The sequence below is a fragment of the Musa acuminata genome, chromosome BXJ2-6 (genome assembly GCF_036884655.1).
Source record: "Musa acuminata AAA Group cultivar baxijiao chromosome BXJ2-6, Cavendish_Baxijiao_AAA, whole genome shotgun sequence".
Classification (NCBI taxonomy): domain Eukaryota; kingdom Viridiplantae; phylum Streptophyta; class Magnoliopsida; order Zingiberales; family Musaceae; genus Musa; species Musa acuminata.
In genome coordinates this window covers 28,950,001-28,973,225 of record NC_088343.1, presented here as the reverse complement: position 1 = coordinate 28,973,225, position 23,225 = coordinate 28,950,001, and the positions used below count along the sequence as shown (strand labels likewise).

Below are 23,225 nucleotides of genomic sequence, written 5' to 3'. Positions count from 1 at the left end.
TATGGTTGACGGTGGCTGGGGAAGGCAAAAGCGGCTGACCCCAAAGATTTCCGTTTTGGTAATCGAACTCTTCTCAACCATTCTCCAGGCTAGGCAGATATATGGTCCTTCAAGATTACACCTATAATTTATGCAAGAAGATATGAAACGCCAACGCTAAGCAAGAGTGATGCTTAAAGGGTGTCGAAGTAGAACCTTAGTACAATTTCATCATGTATAGAAGAAAAATTGAATGTTCACTATGATCACAACAAAAAGGGTAGCAACACTACCGAGGTTCAGCTATACATTTTCCCCTCGTCTCTCTGAACAAAGGATGTCCAGATCTTACATGAGTTCCACATAAATAGCAAATCTTCACACACAACACACACAAACAAGTACCACAAACACGTATCAATATATCAAGTCAAACCATGAGTTACTACTCCCTTGCCATTACATCCGCAGGTAGGCTGCAGTGTGGAGCGCCCGAATCTGAAGTAACTGCAGTTCCCTGATCTCCCGTGTTAATCCCAAACGCCTGAACTACTTGCGATCATCCCAACCAAACAAGTACAAACAAGTACCCCCGAATCTGAAGTAACTGCAGTTCCCTGATCTCCCGTGTTAATTCCAAAAGCCTGAACTACTTGCGATCATCCCAACCAAACCCCCTCCACGCACCCTGCCCTCTGGACCAGAAGACCCGGACTGCTGTAGCGCAGAATGTACTACTTTCTTCAACTCCAGCTTTGTAAAGGTCTCTTCTTCAGCAGCAACGTCATTCATCTTCTCAAGTTTAACAGGCACTGTATACTGTGTGGTAGGTGGTCCAAGCATTCCCCCACCATGAACACAGTGGTCCTGCACCAGGGCGCTGTGTGCAGCACAGAGACCAGTCTTGCCCCTAGCATACTTATCACAGAGCGTCTCGCCAACATCAAATTTTGAGCCCAGTTGACTCCATGTGCATCGTTTGCCTCCCCCATGCGCTTTACAAAAATCGGTGCTCCCCTGTGCGCTCTTCCCACATCCTTCGAACTTGCACCGTTTGCCCCCGCCATGGCGTACACAGAAACTAGTCCGCCCTCTAGCACTTTTGGGGCACCCGGCGACAGCACACCTCTTTCCACCACCATGTGCCACACAGAACGAGGTTCCCCCATGCACACTCTTTGGGCACACACCTCCACCCTGAAACGAGCACCGCTTCCCCCCACCATGTCCCTTGCAGAAGGAAGTGCTTCCCTCGGCCCCTTTTGTACACCCCACAACTGTACACCTCTTCCCTCCACCATGCGCCTTACAGAACAATGTGCTACCTTGAGCACCCTTTGTACATCCATGGAAATGGCAACGCCTGCCACCACCATGAGATATGCACAAGCCCGAGGAACCTTCTGCGCTCTTCGTGCAATTCTTGATTTGGCACCTCTTGCCACCGCCATGCCTGATGCATAAACCCGACTTCCCTCTTGCTGCACGAGTGCAACTCAGGTGGCTGCAGCGCCGACCGCCACCATGGGCAATGCAGTAATCGGTGCGACCTTCAGCACTCTTCGTGCAGCCAAGGTGTTGGCATCGGCGACCGCCGCCATGCGCTTTGCAATAGATTGTCCTGCCCTCAGCTCCCTTTTGGCACTCGGGTCGCTGGCACCTCCGTCCCCCACCATGAGCTATACATAAACTGGAAGCACCTCTTGCTCCTTTCGTACATCCATGGAACTGACAGTACTTTGTCCTGTTGTTGCGTTTATGGGAATCAGAAATCCCGGAAGAGCAGGCAACTGGGTTTTTCGACATTTGTGTCATGGTTGATGGGAAGTCTGGAAGAACTGCAATAGGATCAGCTTCAGTATGCATTCTATTTTGGGGAGGAAAGTTACTGCTACCTGTTTCTGGGTTGGGCACGCAAGGTTGAACAAGACACTTCCCAAATATCCAGCAAGATGATGCTGATCCTTCTTCCTCACTAATCTGCACCGGACTTGCAATCACAGAAGACTCAAAACTATAAAGATGTTGGCCTGCAATTGTGTTGACATCTATTAGAGCAGACTCAGAAGACCCTGTTGATAGACTTAGCTGCAAATTGAGCATATCAACAGTATGAGGAGCCTTCAGAGTACCAACTGATGACTTGTTATAACTGAGCTTGTAACCATTGCCAATATGCAGCTTGAAACTAAATTCTGGGTTTGCAGGGGATTCCTCGTCAGTTTCCTTCACTGAAGACGTGGTGGAAAGACCTGCTGAGCTCATCTTGCTGACCACTGAGGAACTTGGTGACTGACCCAAACCCAGTGCAAGTAATGGATTTTCTGAACCTTCAACTCCAGTATTGTCATTCCACTTCCTTTTTGTCCCTTTTATGTTGGAATTATGCAGACTGGGATGTGAATCCAGTGGTAATTTGATACCTCCTGATTGCATAGAACTCCAAAAGCCAAATTTACTTAAAGAGGGGAGATCAACAGCAAAATCCATCAGAATGCTCTTGTCAATTACTGCTATCTTGAGAGGACCTCTCTATCAATAAACTTGATGGGATAGAAACCAGTTAGCCTGTCTTCCAAGACTCAATTTAACAAAACAATACTAAATCAGAAATACTTGAGTGAAAGCTTGCAGCCTCCACTAACAAAACCAGATGTATCATGGCGGTCCATTCTGCAGAACTTGAAGCTAATGCGAGGTGCTCAGTAATAGCTCAAGTTACAGAACAACATATGATACTTATTAGCCAATATTGTCATCAAACAATAGTGAAGCAGCAACAACTCCTGCAGCAGGAACAAGCATGTAAAAGGAAAATTGGCACCTGAAAAAAGGGAAAACATTATTGATATTCCATTATTTTTATCAAGAATTTTGATATCAAAAGGCAGGATACATTCAGGATCATACCGAAGAGAGAACATTTCAACAAGTCTTGTCATACAGAAAAGAACAGATGCTAAGAAACCATGCAATCAAGCAGGTTCATATGGAATCCACCATAATGCACCTTAAACAATAAAACTACTGGATGCCGTGTCCATTAGCATACCATAAATTGCAAAAAGAGCTTCAGAAGTGTTGTTTTTATAAGCTCCTCACTTATAAATGGATGACAAAATGTTGAAGCCTATATTACAATCATCTTTGACTCGAGCTATTGAATCATTCAAGGGACTTTAACCTGATGGCTTTCTTGTGAACATTTGTAAAAGCATATTTGATGAATGCCACCATGTTGGGACTCTATCCAAAGTTTGCTCATACTTAGAAGCAACTAATTGAAATATGCCAATAACAAGTAAACTAACAAATCAAAGTTTCTATTTTTAGAAAAAAGATAAGTGGTGAATGTGAGTTTTGATTTCAGGACCTTATGGTAATTGACACTATTTACTAGTTAAGATAGCCAGTACCTTCTAATAAATAAAGGTCAGCAACAAACAGAAAATTGTAGCCTTAGAAAAACTATTTCACCAGGAATTAGTACAGGTTCATGTTTTTATGGTTCACACCAATATCAGATGACAATGCAAATAAGTACAGGAATCAGTACATTGGGTGACACTGGTGTCCACAAACCATTGGTCTCAGCACAGTACAAACTACCAAAATCAGACGACAATGTAAATCCTATGAAAGGTATATTATATTTTAGGAAATTCTTCTGGACAAAGTTTTCTTTTTTCTTTTTTAAACAAAGAACACTCAAGATCTTGGTAGTAAAAGACTGAATTTTCACTCACAAAACTAGGACAATAGTCAAGCTTACGAGCTTGCTTCATCAGAGTATTGGTAAAATCTGACAGATCAATGCAAAAGAGAAACAAGAATCCTAATGCTCAGAATGGTAAACATCAAATGAGTGATACGTCAAGGTTTCACTGTGCCGAGATATACAGCAACAGCATGCAAATTATATCTATAAAGATTGCTGGAGGAAAAACAAAAATCAAAGACTGAATTTTCAGATGTTGAGTGAAGTTTTGACTTTCATATCAATGAACACTAAAAGAAGCACAATGTAGCATGATTTGCCATTCAACAGAAACACCAGAAGAGAAGGGAAAGAAAATCACAGTCACATTTAGTGGAAAGCAAATAAATGCAAAAGTTGATTGTAGACAAATAATGTCTTGCAATTCTTCACATAGTAAAATGACATGAAAGGAAAGGAAAATTCTTAAGCAACTCAACTTAAAATAGTGCGAAGAGCGATTGTTGGTCTGAACAACTAAAGAACACATATCTCTACATCCAGAGAAAAGTTTAAATATAAGACATCTTATTCTGCACCATCAGAATATTACTACAGACCATGAATGATGTAGCCAGGTCAATAAGGGTAGAGCACCAACAAATGCTACAAGTGAATTACCAGATGCATGCAACAATAATAACTCAATTCATATGTCCATTTCAGAAATGTTACATCTGTTGAATCTCGGATTTTGATTATGAAGTCAATTGTAATTTGTTTGATCTAATCTATATGTTGAGAAAAGTGTGCAGGATTAACTACGATGACAGTAAGACATAAAGCAGGTGTTGTGCTAAAGTCAAGATCGAGATCACGTTGGGAGTTCGAGAGTTCGACGGAAGTCCGGATGTTCGTCGGAAGTTCTGCGGGAACCAATCGAGAAGTCCAGGAGCTTGCCATAAAAGCTCGTCGGAACTCGCCAAGAAGATCGTCGTAAAGTCTGAGAGCTTGCCGGGAGTCCTTCGGAGCATTGCCGAGAGTTCGTCGGATGTTCGCCGGAAGCTCGCCAGAAGAGCAATTGATGCACCAGAATATGAAGTGCAATAATCATGTCTTAATTATCGTAGTTAGAGCGTAAATTAAGTTAGGTTTGGGAGGTAATCCCACTAACTTAATTAGGGGCTAATTGGGCCCTAAGTTGGGCTGGTTTGGGCTGGATTCAAGGCCCAACCAGGACCCTGAATTCTTGGCCGGCGGTGGCACCGCCTGGGAGACTCGGTCTCCCAGGAATTCTGGGCGGTGGTACCACAGGCAGTTATTGCTGCCAGCGGTGGTACCGCCCCTGTCAGGCGGTGGTATCGCCAGAGCTCGATCTCTGAGCTCTGTCAAGCGATGGTACCGCCCAGACTGAGCGGTAGTTGTAATATCCCCCATTTTTAAAAATTTAATAAATACTTATTTGTAAATATGAGGATTATTTAATAATTTTTTATATTAAATAATATTATAATAGAAGTTTAATATGATTTATGAAAGTTTCAGATTTAAGTTATAAAAAAAAAAAAAATTTAGTGGACATGTGTCACTAGCTAGCCTAATGGTGCCACCTAAGTTTGCTCTAAGGATGACACCTAGCACTTTTCATGCATGCTTGCCACCTTGAAACTTTACAACTCGTGTTAACAAAAAGTAATTAAGTAAGAGATTAAAGGAGAAACTAAATGTAACCTTCAGATGCTGCATCCAACGTGAGTTTAAGAAGAGAAGAGAAGGGAAGAAGAAGAAGAAGAGGAATTGAAGAAGAAGATTTGATTGAGGTTTTGCATCAACTCCCCCCATTTGGGAATCAAATTTGTTTAAGGCAAGTGTTCTAACCTCTTCCTACAGAACTCCTAATCTTTGTTTTCCTTTTAATTCTTCATAATGCAAAAGATTTCAGCTTAGTACCAAACCGTTCTTTCCTTTTGATACAAATCCATGAATCTGAAATTTTTTTGGTAATCTGACCTCTATTCAATATTTCGGTCATAACATTTTGTAATAAACTCTGATTTAGACAAAACCTATTCCATTTGAAAGTAGACTCAAATATCTTTATTTTGACACTAAGATTGAATGATTCGGAGTTTAAATGACTACTAAGACTTCTGTTTCAATTAACCCTACAGATTCTGCAAAATAGGGATTGAAATTTCTGACCTTCTGTTACTAAATTGCTCATAACTCTCTAGAGAAAATTCTAAATTAAGCAAAACTTAGTTCCTTGGAAACTAGATTCGTGTATCTTTCTTTTGACACCTAGTTGGAAATTTTGAAGTATGTTTGCCTTCTAAAACTTCTGTTTAAATCGATTCTATCAAGTCTGCAAAACAGGGATGATCAATTCTGACCTTCCTTTACTCTATTTGTTGTAACTTCCTGTTAAGAACTCAAAAAAAATTATGAATCTGAGTTTATCTGAAAATAGATTGAAACAGCTTTCCAATGACACCTATTTTTAGTGATTTGGAGTATGTTTGGTCACTCGAACAATTCAGAAAACGTACCATTCAAATTCTGTCATAGTTGAAAACTTTGTTGGGTTTCGCCTATTCAATTTTCATCCTATTGTAAATATGATTTCTACTAAATTCTTCTTCAATTGAGCTTTATATTAGTCCTTTGAAGTTCTTGTATTGTTCATCCTGAAATTATTGTATAACTGAAATTTATTATGTAATGCTTTGTTTGCATTTCCTTGTTTGATAAGGCACATGCATATCTTCGTTGTTCCGCATGTGTTTCTGATATGTGTCAATGTTATTGTTCATACTACCCTTTTGTACTCTGGTGTCTTGTGGGATATTGTGAACCTTTGCCAGAAATGGTAAAGGGAGTTATGCTTAGAGCCCGCGATTGCTCTGCCGGCCCCATTGACTTCACTCAGACGTGGGTGGATGGAACTCCCAGACGTGGGAGACTTATGCTTGGTGGTCATCCAGAAATGGATGAATCACATTATGTATGTGGTCCCACAGCGCCATCTATGCTCATTGATATGATATCCAAAGTTTTGTTTATGAGTTCATATTATGCTTTGGATAAAAATGGAATGCATGCTACATCAAGAATGACATACAAGCTTGTGTTTATTATTCGGTTCACTTGTTATACTTTGAAGTGTTTCGTTTGTCATTATTATGCCCCCAAACACTCTTATACCTTTGGATATGCACCTAAATACTTCATGTGCCATTTGATACATGCCTCAATGCTTCCTTTGCCAATGAAATGCTCTAATTTCCTTTCTCCTATTGTTATGTCTAATGCCTGTTTTTGAACGAGGTAAACCTTTGTGATTTTATATCAAAAGAGATGACTTCAAATGAACACTTGTATTTCTACTTTTGTATCTTGATACTAAGCTTGCTTGAACTTCTCCTATCGCCATGGATATGTTAGACGCTTGCTGAGCTCTTTATGCTCACCCCGTTGCTATATAAATTTTTCAGGGTAGCTTGTCACGCACTGAAAAGCTAGAATTGGGTTAAAGCAGTGAAAGGCTAGAAGATTTTTAAGCTAATCTTTGTTGGATGATGGTTTTTGTTGTATAGTAAACTTTACTTCTGATGTAATGTTAAGGATCTGTTGATACTTATGTGTTGTAAAATGTCAAAGGACCGCTCATGTGTATGGAATGATAAGTTTAAGATGTGTAAGGATAAGAACTCATGGTAAATAATTATCTTTTTGTGATTGTATATACTTCTATGATTATGGATTTGTGTTGTGGTTGATGTTTAGTTGACTTGTCTTTGGATTTTGTGAATCTCTAAGTGAAGTGGATTATGATTTATGTAATGTACATGTTTATGAATTGTGAATATTGATTTTTGAATGATTCTTAGTATCCTCAAATTGTTAGATTGGATCCTGGATTGAATTGATGATCAATTATAATATTATTGATTTTTAGACAGGGTCACACTTCCTGAATGCGATAATTCAGGGGGGCGTGACAGTAGTACCGCCCAGTGTCAGGTGTTAGGCGGTAGTACCGCCTAGTAATGGCGGTGGTACCGCCAGGACCCCGGAAATCCAGGATTAGACACTCTTTGGCTCCATTTTTAAAGCCATTGGGGCCTATAAAAACCCCACCCTTTCCTGCATGAAAGGGCACGAAACCTATTAGCATAATCTTGAGTTCTTGAGCCTTAAAGTATTGTAAAAGTTATAGTTCTCCTCCTTCATCTCTTAGCCTTGTAACCATCCAAGAAAGAGGAGTGAGACTTGTAAGGGTTCATCTCCTAAACCCGGGAAAAGGAGAAAGTGTTGTAAAGAGGTGTTCGGTCTTCACCTATTAAAGGAAGGCCTTTAGTGGACGTCGGTGACCTCATCGGAGGAGGAATCCGAAAGTGAGATGTAGGTCACCTTGACCGAACCACTCTAAAACTCGGTTTGCATTTACTTTGAGCAACTTTCTTTTATAGCAAACTGCCTCTCCTCCTTACTGTGCTTTAACTACGTTTACATACGCTTTCAAGTAAACACCTTCTAAGATCGACTTTAATCGTACGAAGACTTTACGAAACCGACGCTTTTCATTTGTGCAATTTACATTACTGCAAATCACCTTAGTCTTCTCTTGCACTTTCACGAAAGCTTTCAAGTTCAAATTCTTTCCGAAACGGATTGAATCGAAACCATTCTCGTCGGAATCGGTTTTAATCGAAACAAGGTTTTTGAAATAACGAAAGTTTTCTACTGCACTAATTCACCACTGCTCTTAATGTCGCTCTTGATCATAACAATTGGTATCAGAGCCAGGTTCACTCTCATTTTGTTTTAAACCCAAGAGAGATGGCATTTGCCAACAACCTAGAGGGTCATTCAATTACACGTCCGCCCATGTTCAATGGGACGGATTACACATATTGGAAGACTAGAATGAGAATCTTCCTAATTTCAGTGGATTTTGAGCTTTGGAACGTTGTCGAAAACGGTTTTCAAAAGTCTTCTCTTCCAATGAACGATTGGAATGAGTTGGAGAAGAAGGCTTTTACTTTAAACGTAAAGGCTATGAATGCCTTATTTTGTGCATTAGATAAAAATGAGTTTAATCGAGTATCGATTTGTGAAACGACTTTTGACATTTGGCACACACTCGAAGTGACTCATGAAGGCACTAGTAGAGTGAAGGAGTCAAAAATCAATCTTTTGGTGCATTCTTACGAGTTGTTTCGAATGAAACCGAGTGAGACCATTGGAGACATGTACACCCGATTTACGGATGTCGTCAATGGTCTAAAAGAACTTGGTAAAGGTTTCTCGGATTTTGAACTTGTTAATAAGATTTTAAGATCCCTACCAAAAAATTGGGACCCTAAAGTAATGATCATTCAAGAGGCCAAAGATTTAAATAACTTTCCTCTTGAAAAACTAATTGGGTTACTAATGACCTATGAAATGACATGTAAAGCTCATGAAGAGTTTGAGGACACCCTTCCAAAGAACAAGAAGGATATGGCACTGAGAACACAAGAATACCACTTGAAAGAAAACTCAAGTGATGAGGACTTTGATGATGATTTGACACTCTTAACAAGAAAGTTCAAAAGATTCATAAAAAGAAATAAATTTAAAAATGATACTAAAAATAAATTTGAACCCAAGAAAGATCAAGTAATATGCTATGAATGAAAAAAACCAGGACACTACAAGAGCGAATGTCCCCAAGCCAAGAAGAGGACAACAAAGAAGAAGGCTCTCAAAGCAACATGGGATGACTCAAGTGAATCCGAAGAAGAGGAGCCAACCAACACCAAGCAAGTTGCTCACCATGCATTAATGGCCATTGGAGATGAGGTAACAAGTTCAATTGATGCGAATTTATCATTTGATGAACTATTAAATACTTTTCATGATTTATTTGATGAATGCAAATCAATTAGTAAAAAATATAAATTGTTAAAAAAGGATCATGATTCTCTTTTTAGTGATTTCGATAAATTAAAAATTGAGCATAATGATAGTTTACTCCATGTACGAAATGCCATGAAGTAGAAACAATTAGAAAGGATAATTTGCTACTCAAAGATACCTTAGAAAAATTTGAGGTTGGTAGCAAGTCCTTGAACATGATCCTTACCAATAAGAGTCATGTTCATAAAAGAAATAGAATCGGATTTATGAGTAGCTCTCACCAAAATCCAACCACCTTTGTTAAAGGCCCTATCTTGCATATTTCACCCCAAAACAAATGCAACTTTTGTTGCAAACTTGGACATATAGCTTATCATTGTCCATTTAAGAAGTGTAGCCCACACAAATTGATTTGGGTTCCTAAAGGAACCATAAAGAATTCTATGCAAAATGATAAGTTAAGCCGATCGATTTTTTAGGCACCCAAGGTCAAATGGGTACCTAAAAATCATCCTTTTTTGTAGAAACGTTTACCATCACAAGCTAGGAGCAAGAGATGGTACCTTGATAGTCAAGGCATATATCTCAATTCTCTAAGCTCACTAGCATAAACGAAGGGTATTTCACATTCGAAGACAACAAGAAGGGTAAAATCATTGGCAAATGAACCATAGGTAACAAATCCAACTTCTTTATTGAAAATGTGTTGTTAGTTGATGGCTTAAAGCATAACCTCTTGAGCATTAGTCAATTGTGTGATAAAGGGTATATTGTTAAATTTGAATCTAATGCTTGCATTATTGAAAAACCACACAAAAACGCATCTATGATTGCATTAAAACAAAATAACGTATACACTATTGACATTAATTATCTTTGCAATGAAATGTGTTTTTCGATTTTGAATGATGATGCTTAGCTTTGGCTTTGGCATAGGAGATTAGATCATGCTAGCATGAAACTAATCTCTCAAATTTCATCTAAAATACTTGTAAGAGGAATTCCTCATATCAAGTTTGTCAAAAATAATGTATGTGATGCATGTCAACTAGGAAAACAAATAAAAGGTAGCTTCAAACCTAAGAACCAAATAAACACCTCTAGACCTTTGCAATTGATCCATATAGACATGTTCGGACCAATTGCTACATCAAGCCTAAGAGGTAGCAAATATGCATTTGTTATAGTGGATGATTATAGTAAATACACATAGACTTATTTTTTAGCACAAAAAAGTGAATGCTTTAGATATTTCTTTAAGTTTTGTAAACTTGTTCAAAATGAAAAGGGTTCTATGATTTTGTCAATTCGAAGTGATCACGGTGGTGAATTTCAAAACCATGATTTCCAAGAATTTTATGAACATAGCCTACCCAAAATGGATACAACCACAACTTCTCTACTCCAAGAAATCCTCAACAAAATGTAGTAGAAAGAAAGAATAGAAACTTACAAGAAATGGCAAGAACCATGTTAAATGAACATAGCCTACCCAAATATTTTTGGGCCGAAGCTGTAAACACGGCATGCTATGTCATGAATAGAGTTCTAGTAAGACCCTTACCAAAACTCCTTATGAGTTGTGGAACAACAAAAAACCCAATGTTTCATATTTTAAAGTTTTTAAGTGTAAGTGTTTTATCTTGAATGAAAAAGATGCTTTAGGAAAATTTGATGCTAAATCCGATTAAAAAATTTTTCTTGGTTATTCTTCTATTTCTAAAACATTTCATATCTTTAATAAAAGAACTTTGATTATAGAAGAATCTATTCATGTTGTTTTTAATGAGGTTTCCGAAGTTAAGAAAAATGATTTTAATGATGATGTTAATTTTGATGCTTTGAATTTAAATAAAACTCTTTCTCCATCTAGCAACTTGGATTCATCTACTTCTGAAATATCCTTACCCAAGGATTGGAAGTATATAGATGCTCATCCTAAAGAGCTAATCATATGAGACATATCTAAAGGGGTTCAAACTCGTTCTTCTCTTAAGAATTTTTATGCCAACGCCGCTTTTCTCTCCCAAATTGAACCAAAATGCATTGATGAGGCTTTGAAAGATAGTTCATGGGTCATTGCAATGCAAGATGAGTTAAATCAATTTAAGAGAAATGAGGTGTGGAAGCTTGTTCCTATGCCAAATGACTATTTAGTTATTGATACTAAATGGGTCTTTAGAAACAAGCAAGATGAATTTGGTATCGTGGCTAGAAACAAGGCTAGATTAGTGGCCAAAGGTTTCAACCTCCCGGATTTGAGAATAATAATCTCCCTAATCATGTATTTAAATTGATAAAGCTCTCTATGGATTGAAACAAGCCCCAAGGGCTTGGTATGAGAGACTTAGCTCATTTCTTATCGAAAATAATTTCTCTAAAGGCAAGGTCGATACTACATTGTTTATCAAAAATTTTAAAAATAATTTTTTTATTGTTCAAATTTATGTTGATGATATCATTTTCGATACTATGAATGAATCTCTATGTGAGTCATTTGCTTAAAGCATGAGTCTTGAATTTGAAATGAGTTTGATGGGAGAATTAACTTTCTTTTTTGACTTACAAATCAAACAACTAAGTAATGGCATATTTCTTAGTCAAACAAAATATGCTTTAGATTTGTTAAAAAGGTTTAATATGGATAGCTCAAAGGCTATCAACACTCCTATGAGCACTTCCACTAAATTAGAAATTGATGAAAGTGGAGAAAGCTTTGATAAAAAAGCTTATAGGGGTATGATAAGAAGTTTACTTTACCTCACCGCAACTAGACCGGATATCATGTTTAGTGTAGGACTTTATGCTAGATTTCAATCTAATTCTAAGATATCTCATCTCAAAGCAGTTAAAAGAATACTTAGATATCTTAAAGGAACCACAAATCTAGGATTATGGTATCCAAAATCCGAGAACTTTGAGCTGATTGCTTATGCTGATGCGGATTTTGTTAAATGTAGATTAGATAGAAAAAGCACATCCGGAACATGTTAATTTTTAGGGCATGCACTTGTTTCTTGGTCTTCCAAGAAACAAAACTCGGTTGCATTATCTACAATCGAAGCTGAGTACATTACAGCTAGTGCATGTTGTGCACAAGTTGTGTGGATGAAAAACACTTTAGAGGATTACAAGATTCATCTTAAAAACATTCCCATAAAATGTGATAACACAAGTGCAATATGTTTAACAAATTGATATTAGGCATCACTTTATACGAGATCATGTTACTAATCATGATGTAATCTTAGAGTTTATTGATACGAAACATCAATTAACCGATATCTTTACAAAACCTTTAAGTGAAGAACAATATGATTTTATTAGAAGAGAGTTAGGAATGTTAATTTGTCCAAATGCATGAATTTGATGTATATCTTTTTCGGACTATCTTTATGAATTTCTTGAATGGAGCTTTCATAAGATTATGCCATATCAAGTTTACTTCATACCCTTGCTCCATCACTTTTGATACACTCAATCACTTCATGGATTTCATTGACAAATGCATCTCTCGGATTTATCCCTTGTGAATTTTTATTAAGAAAAGAATTTGATGTGATGATCCTCTCATTATGAAGGCTTATTCACGGAATTTCTTTTATCCTTCATATGATGACTCTTTCACATAAATTCTTTCTTAATGAAGGAAGATTTTTTATGATTCTTTTTTATGAGATGAACACTTGCAAGAATGAGGATATAATTTCACATGAATATCTTAATCTTTGTGAAAATTGAAGCATGATTTAATGAAAATCTTTTATCGTTTTTAACTTCATTTAAAGTTGGTTCTCAATGGATTTTCCTCCTTACCTTCCTTCTTCATGCAAAGTTTTGATGAAAAATAAAAAGGGGAGAAGTTGATGGAAGCCATCTCTTTAAATATTTATAACTTTTAATGTGAGAACTTTTGAATGATACCATGTCATAAATGCTTGAAATATAATTGGTATGAATTTTTTTAAATAGAAATGTGGCATGAATTTTTACCACACTTACATTGTTGAATTGTTCTCTTTTTTGTTGATGACAAAGGGGGAGAAATAATACCAAAATATGGTAAATTGATGAAAGTGGAGAAAGCTTTGATCAAAAAGCTTTGACAAATGTATGCAATATATTTCATCATATATACTTGAAATGTTTGCTTGATAAATTTTCTTCATTATGATAAGATATCTATAGCTTAACTTGCAATTTTACAAATTGATATCTTGCCATAGAATGATAAATTGTTATGTTTGTCATCCTTCATATTTGAAATATCAAATCTTGAAAATGAATGTCATGCCTTGACATCATTTTGAGAATGTTAGATCATGATATGAATCATGATATGAGTATTGATAAGTTTAAATGAACTTAACTTATCAATATGTCTCTAGAATTCAAAGACCTTGAATTCAAGAATGTTTTTTCTCAAATATGGTATATAGATAGAGGGAGTTAAGGTTAACTCCGTCATCAATTGATTGTCATCATCAAAAAGGGGGAGATTGTTGAATCTCGAATTTTGATGATAAAGTCAATTGTAATTTGTTTGATCTACTCTATATGTTGAGAAAAGTGCGCAGGATTAACTACGATGGCAGTAAGATATAAAGCAGGTGTTGTGCCGAAGTCAAGATCGAGATTACGTTGGGAGTTCGAGAGTTCGACAGAAGTCCGAACGTTCGTCGAAAGTTCTGCAGGAACTAACCGAGAAGTCCAGGAGCTTGCCATAGAAGCTCGTCAGAACTCGCCAAGAAGATCGTCGTAAAGTCCGGGAGCTTGTCGGGAGTCCGCCAGAGCATTGTAGAGAGTTCGTCGGATGTTTGCCGGAAGAGCAATTGACGCACCGGACCATGAAGTGCAGTAATCATGTCTTAGTTATTATAGTTAGAGTGTAAATTAAGTTAGGTTTGGGAGGTAATCCCACTAACTTAATTAGGGGCCAGTTGGGCCCTAAGTTGGGCTGGTTTGGGCCGGATTCAAGGCCCAACCACGACCCTGAATTCCTGGCCGACGGTGGCACTACCAGGGCCGACGGTGGCACCGCCTGGAAGACTCAGTCTCCCAGGAATTCTGAGCGGTGGTACCGCACTTGTTAGGCGATGGTATCGCTAGAGCTCGGTCTCTGAGCTCTATCAGGCGGTGGTACCGCCCAGACTGAGCGATAGTATGTTAGGACTCTAGCTTGGAGAGTCCTAATTGAGAGGGACATTCATGTAAAAATGTTAGGACTCTAGCTAGGAGAGTCCTAATTGAGAGGGACATTCTGTTAGGACTCTAGCTAGGAGAGTCCTAATTGTGAGGGGCATTCATGTAGGAGGTTTTTTCTTAGAGAAGAATTAGGAGTTGTAAGGGAATAGGAGTCTTGAGTAGGAGTCCTATTAGGAGTTGGTTAGAAGTAAGAGTCTTAAGTAGGAGTCCTATTAGGAGTTAGGGTTTAGAAGCCCTATAAATAGCCATGTATTTCTTCTCTTTTCATAAGCAATAGATGAATCTTTTCTGCAGCCTTTGAGCAGCAACTTGGAGGGAGGAACCCCTATAGAGTTCCAAGGAGGCCGATCCCCTAAAGAGATCAACCCCAAGTTTAGAATCTGCAAGGGTTCTAACACCTGGTATCAGAGCAGCGTTCTTGGCGTCTCGCTGCCCTTCCACAGCCATCCATCAACCCTCCACAACCATCCAAAGCAATTCCCACAATTGCTTAAAAGATCGTCACCGAATTCCGCCATCATCTCCACCACGGCGGATCATCCTTTGATCTCCCCGTGAATTGCAACAGGTTCTGGTTTCCTACCTTACTGCTGCTGCAATTTAGTTATCCTTATTCAAAAATCCAAAAAAAAAAAAAAATCGTTCCTATATTGCTGCATAAACTTTTCGTCACAAAGTTTTCATCTCTACGACGAAAGATACATTGCAAAATTCCAGCCGCATAGCACCACCTGTTTGATCTTGCTACTGTGCTTTTTCTATCCAAATTTCTATGAAATTTTTATGACATCTTTGACACTTCCTAACAGTGGATTTCCCTTTGGTTTCATAAAAAAATTCTCAATATAAACTACTGATCTTTTATGTCCAATCTGCTGCACTTGAATTGCAGAATTCAAGCCGCATAGCACCATCTGTTTGATCTTGCTACTGTGCTTTTTCTATCCAAATTTCTACGAAATTTTTATGACATCTTTGACACTTCCTAACAGTAGATTTCCCTTTGGTTTCATTGAAAAATTCTCAATATAAACTACTGATCTTTTATGTTCAATCTGCTGCACTTGAAAATCTATGCTGCAGAAAATTTCAGTTGCATATCGTTGCCTTAACCCATCTATTTGCAATCTTTTTTGAATGAAATTTCTTATACACTTCATAGATCATCTTGGCTTCCATCTAAGATTGATCTATTAAGAAATTCATCTCTAAAAACGATTTTATGTTGCTGCAAATTTTCATCGTATCCCGCTGAAATTTTTCGACGACAATTCTGCAATTGCAACTTGCACCAATTTCCTTGCTGTTATACTGCCAAAAATTTATTGATTAAATTAGATATCCTTGCTGTCATATAAACTGTGATTTTGCTATCAATTCCCTCCTCAATTCTCTCAAGTTTTTGGTGGAAATTACGTCGAGAAACCGTTGTTTCTTCGACGACAATTCTACTCTTACAAGACAGCACATACTTGCTGCAACTTCCACGGATTTCTGTCAAACCTTTGCTACCATCTACCATAGATCCAAAACTTTCATCCACAGCCCTAAAACTCTACCAAACCATACCCTCAAACTGCACCCAAAACAGCCACAAAACAAGCCTAAACTGCAACCTACATCCACCAATCCACCAACACTTTCGACCATCACTTCTCTTAACCTATACATGCCTTTAACCCAATAGCAAAAGAGAGATCTTAACATCATTGATTTGGGGCCATATACTATGGCATCTAAGGAGGCAATCAATGCTAAATTCGAAGCCTTGGAGGCGCGAATGGAGGATAAGATTCGGACGCTCTTTACCGAACTCAGATTGGGCCGACCACTAAGCCCGAAGAAATCATATCAAGGAGAGAGCTTTGCCCAATCACACCAAGCCCGAAGAGATGACTTCCAAGGGAGGGTAGGCTCTATGACCAACCCCAACTATCCATGCATGAGAGTGGACTTCCCTAGATGGGAAGAAGGAGACCCGATTGGTTGGATCTCGCGCGCGGAGCGATATTTTTGGTACCACAAAACCATGGATGTATCTATGGTGAAAATTGCAGCTATACATCTTGAAGGGGATGCTATACAGTGGTTTAAACAGTTTGAACATACTTATGGAGTCCTTTCATGGCAACAATTCAAAGAAGGACTGCTGATCCGCTTCAGACCAACCGCTTACGAGAATATTGACGAACAACTAGCAAAGATCCGACAAACCTCCACCATTCAGGAGTACCAAACCAGGTTTGAAAGGTTATCTAATCAAAATCATGATTGGTCTCAAAAACAGCTATTGAGGACCTTCATTGAGGGCTTGAAGCCGGAGATCCGAGGAGAAGTTAAAGCACGACAACCGTACACGCTTATGGCAGCCATCTCTTTCGCACGACATCAAGAGGAGCAATTGAACCATGAAGCTCGGAGGACTAGGGTCACTCCTCAACCAGTAATATTGAAGCCCTCAGCCCCCCCTACTATCGACCAAGTCCCTGCACCAAAGAGGTTAACAAGAGAAGAGCTTCGGGAGCGATATGCGAAGGGGTTATGTTGGCATTGTGACGAGCCGTGGAGCCGTGAGCATCGCTGTAGCAAAGAAGGACTTCTTATGATTGAACCGATAGAAGTAGAGGTCATTGAACATTCAGAAGAGAGCCTTGAACATGAAGAAAAAGATGCAGAAGAAGAGCCATAACCGACCGAAGTTACGGTACAAACACTAGCTGGCTACTCAAACCCGCAAACGATGAAAGTTGGAGGCCTTCTCAAACAACAACCGATCACTGTTCTCATCGAGACGGGCAGCACTAATAACTTCCTAAACAGTAAGGTTGCTGTCCATATGAACTTACCTATTGAGAATTGTAGCAGGTTTGTCGGTAAGGTCGCCAACGGATGGATTTTGAAGTATGATCGTAGGCGCCCACAAGTGAAACTGTTGATGATCATGAGGCCTTACCAAGAGATGATTGCATATTTCTTCCTTCTCCCTCTTGATGATCATGAGGCCATGCTCATAATAAAATGTTGATGACATTAGGTGATATTTCTTGGAATTTTATGCAACTAATTATGAAATTTTACAGTAAGGAGAAACAGGTGACATTGCACGGGAAACGTGGGGGCGACATAATAACGATTTGCACACAACAAATGGAGAATGTTTTGCATAAAGCATGCAGCGGCTTTTTGGTACAACTTGAGCAGCAAACTAAGGGAGAGCCAACAGAATTTGAAGATCTAAATCTACTTCCTTTGCTTGCTGAATTTTCAAATATATTTGACGAACCGCGCAACCTACCTCTTACCTGTCGGCATGATCATTGTATAATGATTCTTCCAGGCAAATCTTCAGCAAATGCTCAGCCATATCAGTATCCACATCTCCAGAAGGATGAAATAGAAAGGATTATAAAAGAGATGCTCGAAACAGGAGTTATTCGGCCAAGTTGCAACCTCTACTCTTCGCCGGTGCTACTTGTACGTAAGAAGGACGGAACATGGCGAATATGTGTTGATTACCGAGCTCTCAATGGCATAATCATCAAGGACAAATACTTTATTCCAATAGTAGATGAATTGCTAGATGAAAGGGAGCACAAATCTTTACAAAGCTGGACCTTTGATCCGGGTATCATCAAATACGAGCATGCGAAGAAGACATACGGAAAACCACCTTTTGAACACACAACAACCACGAATTTTTGCTTTCTTCAACAAAAGGTGGAATATCTTGGGCATATCATATCAGAGGAAGGTGTGGCAGTGGACCCCTTCAAAATTGGAGCAATGCAAAACTGGCCGACCTCGAGAAACATAAAATTGCTACATGGCTTTCTGGGTTTAACAGGCTACTACCGCAAGTTCGTGAAAAACTATGGAAAGATCAGTGCACCACTTACTTCCTTACTAGAAAAAGATGTCTTCCAATGGTTGGACAGAGCCTCCGCTGCCTTCGACAAACTTAAGGCAGCCATGACGACGACACCGGTGCTAACACTACTAGATTTCAACCGACCCTTCATTATTGAGGCCGACACATCTGGAGTCAGAATTGGAGTCATTCTCATGCAAGATGGTCGACCACTCGCATACACTAGCAAGGCATTATCTCCCTCCGATCAAAATATATCAACATATGATAAGGAGATGCTCGCCATTGTGCGCGCAGCAACGAGGTGGAGATTGTACTTGATCAGGCGATACTTTCAAATCAAGATCGACCATAAAAGCCTAAAATATCTCTTGGAGCAGAAGATATCTTCCCCCGAGCAGCAAAAATGGGTAACAAAACTTCTTGGATTTGATTTTGAACTAACTTACAAAAAGGGGAAAGAGAATATTCTTGCAGATGCGCTTTCGCAGCTACCCGAGCAAGTTAAAGTTTCGACCGTTTCATTTCCGACCAGCGACTTCCTTGAGGATATTAAGATGGAATGGCAGGAAGATTCAGATACTAGTAAGATTATAAAAAAATTGGAGGAAGCACCAAGCCCCATGGCTCATTACAATTGGGACTCAAAAGAATTACACTATAAGGGACGCATTGTGCTTGTGACAAATTCTACTTGCATCTTCAATAGCAGATTTTGGACAAAGTTATTCTATATGCAGGGTACTAAATTGAAAAGGAGTACGACATATCACCCACAAACCAACAGCCAACCGGAAGTTTTAAACAAGTGCTTAGAGACAGCCCAAAGCCACCCACCAAATATGACTACCCAAAGAGAACTCCAGACCCAGCCAAGTGCCATTATTGATCGACGGATCGTGACTCGACGACGACGACCCACTAATGAAGTGCTAATACAGTGGGCGAACCTACCAAAAGAAGATGCCACTTGGGAGAACTATGACGACTTGAAGATCAAATTCCCAGAATTCATGAATCATCAGCCTCGAGGACAAGGCTGATTTGAAGAGGGCGGGTCTGTTAGGACTCTAGCTTGGAGAGTCCTAATTGAGAGGGACATTCATGTAAAAATGTTAGGACTCTAGCTAGGAGAGTCCTAATTGTGAGGGGCATTCATGTAGGAGGTTTTTTCTTAGAGAAGAATTAGGAGTTGTAAGGGAATAGGAGTCTTGAGTAGGAGTCCTATTAGGAGTTGGTTAGAAGTAAGAGTCTTAAGTAGGAGTCCTATTAGGAGTTAGGGTTTAGAAGCCCTATAAATAGCCATGTATTCCTTCTCTTTTCATAAGCAATAGATGAATCTTTTCTGCAGCCTTTGAGCAGCAACTTGGAGGGAGGAACCCCTATAGAGTTCCAAGGAGGTCGATCCCCTAAAGAGATCAACCCCAAGTTTAGAATCTGCAAGGGTTCTAACATAGTACCGCCTAGTGTCAGGTGTTAGGCGGTTGTACCACCCAGTAATGGCGGTGGTACCGCCAGGACCCCGGAAATCCGGGATTAGACACTTTTTGGCTCTATTTTTGAAGCCGTTGGGGCCTATAAAAACCCCACCCTTTCCTGCATGAAAGGGCACGAAACCTATTGGCATAATCTTGAGTTCTTGAGCCTTTAAAGTATTGTAAAAGTTAGAGTTCTCTTTCATCTCTTAGCCTTGTAACCATCCAAGAAAGAGGAGTGAGACTTGTAAGAGTTCATCTCCTAAACTCGGGAAAAGGAGAAAGTGTTGTAAAGAGGTATTCGGTCTTCACCTATTAAAGGAAGGCCTTTAGTAGACGCCGGAGACCTCGTCGGAGAAGGAATCCGAAAGTGGATGTAGGTCACGTTGACCGAACCACTCTAAAACTCGGTTTGCATTTACTTTGAGCAACTTTCTTTTATAGCAAACTGCCTCTCCTCCTTACTGTGCTTTAACTACGTTTACATACGCTTTCAAGTAAACACCTTCTGAGATTGGATTTAATCGTACGAAGACTTTACAAAACCGACGTTTTTCATTTGTGCAATTTACATTACTGCAAATTACCTTAGTCTTCTCTTGCACTTTCACGAAAGCTTTCAAGTTCAAATTCTTTCCGAAACGGATTGAATTGAAATTATTCTCGTCGGAATCGGTTTTAATCGAAATAAGTTTTTTGAAATAACGAAAGTTTTCCGCTGTACTAATTCACCCCCCCTCTTAGTGCCGCTCTTGATCCTAACAACATCCTTTCAAGAACATTGGAAAGTAGGCTAGGAAACTAAATTTATGCTTTCAACATCTTAGATGCAAAGCATTTGGGTTCCAAGTTAAAATATCAGTTGAACAATGAAAAATGAATTAAGAAAGAATACATTAGATTAAAAAAGAAAGAATGAAAGGCAAAACAAGAAACACCCCACTATTTATGAAGTATGGAAGAATTTGTCTTGTGAAATATTTAAAGGCAACAGATAACAGCAGTCATGGAAGTTCATAAGATACCAACTTGACACCTTCTCAATCTCTTCCAAGGGTTCAAAAAGTTGTATGGAATTTCCGGTGAGCATATTCGCCCATAGTAACTTCTACACTTTAGGAAGGAATAATAGAATTGTAGAGTAGGACACATCAAATATTCACAATGGACCCACTTAAGTTTCATGACAACAATTTAGAGTTTTGAAGCACACAAACAGAATAGAAGGTCGATATTGCACAAAAGTGGAAACACAAGCAAACCTTCTCTCAAGTAAGAAAATTTTGAATTTAGAAGAAGGACATCCCAGGTAATTTCTACTATTTTTGAGCCTAAAAAATTTCAACTAAATTGCATAGGTCAGTTTTAGTTCCAGAAACAACTATAAAAAAAGAACTGGAGTTCATAATTGCTCGATGAAAAATAACGATGTAATATCATCAACGACTTGAAAGGAAAAGAGGAAAACAAACAAGACATCTGACTACTGAATCTTGTGCAAAAGCATGGCACAGAAATAACGATGCTTCTAAAAGATAGAAATCTAAAGCTTTTAGCTACTAGAGTCACCAAACAGATACCAAGCCAAAAAAGGTAAGGTACAACTACAGAACAACAGCACAAAACAATGAAAGCTTGCGACGCGGAAAAGAAAAGAAAAAGAAGAAAGAGGCAAAGAACAGCCCGGCCAACCATATATGACCCCAAAATCCTTTAACAAAAAGGATAAATCCTTAACCTTTGAGGTATTTCATTAGTCATCAAGTAAGAGACTTGAGCATGTAACCAGAGCAAGATCAGTTCAGTACCCAAGCGTAGATCTGATGGGGGAAGCTACCCAGGCGTTGTAAGTGCTCCGAGCCCCGGAATGTGTTCCGGTTTATTTCTGTAGCAATTAAAGTAGATTGAGTTTGTTTGTCGCACGATTAAATTCAAAAACGAAACAGTTCGCTTATCAGATAAATCATGCCAATAAATACACAACCTATGGATCACAAGAGGCGTTCTCGAGATTTATATGTATTCACGATACAACATGTTTTCCTTCCTTTCGTGGAAAGTCACACATGAACTTAAGCGCAGTACAGAATCAACAGACAAAATCGCAAAACAATCGATAGATATCGGAGGCTAAAAATACAAACAAATACCATCAATACTTAAAAGGGCAACCCGTTATGTCAATTAAAGAAAGGGGAAGACGACTTATGAAGCAAAAGAATTCCAACCTCGAGGCAATCCGGAGGTTATAAGCTTTCTCGAGAGCAAGGAAGAGCGGGGCTGAAGAAATAGACGAATCAACAATAGCTACTACAAAACATCACGAGCCAAGCAAGGATTCATGTGAAATCTTCGAAGAAGAACAAAAGAAAATTGAATACGAACGAACACAAAAGTCAAATCTGTCCTCGACAACAAAGGAAAACAGATCCCAATCTCGACAAGCGGCACACAGCCGGGTGGACGGAGTAGAGCAAGACGTACCTGAGGGCAAGGATGTCTTCGATTCCTCATGAGGCAGAGACACGGAGGAGACGCGGACGAGGGGTTAGGGTTTCGGGATTCTATTGCTCGCGTTCTATGGGGTTGCGGTGGGAGTAAGAAAAGCGCGGACGGAAGAGAGCGACGAAACCGACTACGCTTTCCGAGCGATGTCGCGAGCAGGAATAGAAAACGGAAACAGTCGAAGAATATTATGGGGTTCTGAAAAGATAATAATAATAATAATAATAATAATAAAATGACGTATATATCCCCTTAAAGCGAGAGATTTTTTTTTTGTACTTTGCTATGCTATCTCCGTTGGTGTCATTCGATTAATCATATTTTAATTTGATTTATTTTGGTAAATTAAAAGAAATTAAAACGTTAGCAGCAGCGGCGCGCCGCGGTGACACGTAGGTCGAGGGCAGGTGACGCGAGCGGACCGCCCGTGCCCCCTCGCTTTCTACCCGCCGCCGGCTCCGAGGTGGTGCGGGTCCCGCTTTGTACCTGCAGGAGGGTGGGTCGGGAAAGCCGGTGGTTCGTTTGGGGGGAACGGGCGTCCCTCTGTTTACTCTTCGCGCGTCTTCGCAGCAACGCGGAAGTGGGCGGTCGC

At 39.2% G+C, this 23,225-nt stretch overlaps 1 protein-coding gene across 3 annotated transcripts; it reads right to left on the bottom strand.

The window, feature by feature from the left end:
• Nucleotides 1–196: 196 nt before the first annotated feature.
• LOC103988833 (uncharacterized) lies at nucleotides 197–22,797 on the bottom strand. 3 transcript variants are annotated; one of them, XM_065113462.1, is made up of 4 exons: nucleotides 22,613–22,797; nucleotides 21,937–22,013; nucleotides 1,875–2,803; nucleotides 197–1,817 (listed from the first exon to the last, which is right to left on the bottom strand). In XM_065113462.1, exons 3-4 carry the CDS (start codon nucleotides 2,467–2,469, stop codon nucleotides 610–612), a joined length of 1,803 nt encoding a protein of 600 aa, XP_064969534.1. In that variant the 5' UTR covers nucleotides 2,470–2,803; nucleotides 21,937–22,013; nucleotides 22,613–22,797; the 3' UTR covers nucleotides 197–609. The 3 variants fall into 3 exon arrangements, with proteins under 3 accessions (XP_064969534.1, XP_009405756.2, XP_018683326.2); XM_009407481.3 differs by having other exon boundaries at nucleotides 197–2,803; XM_018827781.2 differs by lacking the exon at nucleotides 22,613–22,797 and adding an exon at nucleotides 22,357–22,570 and having other exon boundaries at nucleotides 197–2,803.
• Nucleotides 22,798–23,225: the final 428 nt, after the last annotated feature.

Coding starts and splice junctions, on each gene's coding strand:
- LOC103988833 (XM_009407481.3), bottom strand. CDS start 2,469: ATGGATTTTGCTGTTGATCTCCCCTCTTTAAGTAAATTTGGCTTTTGG.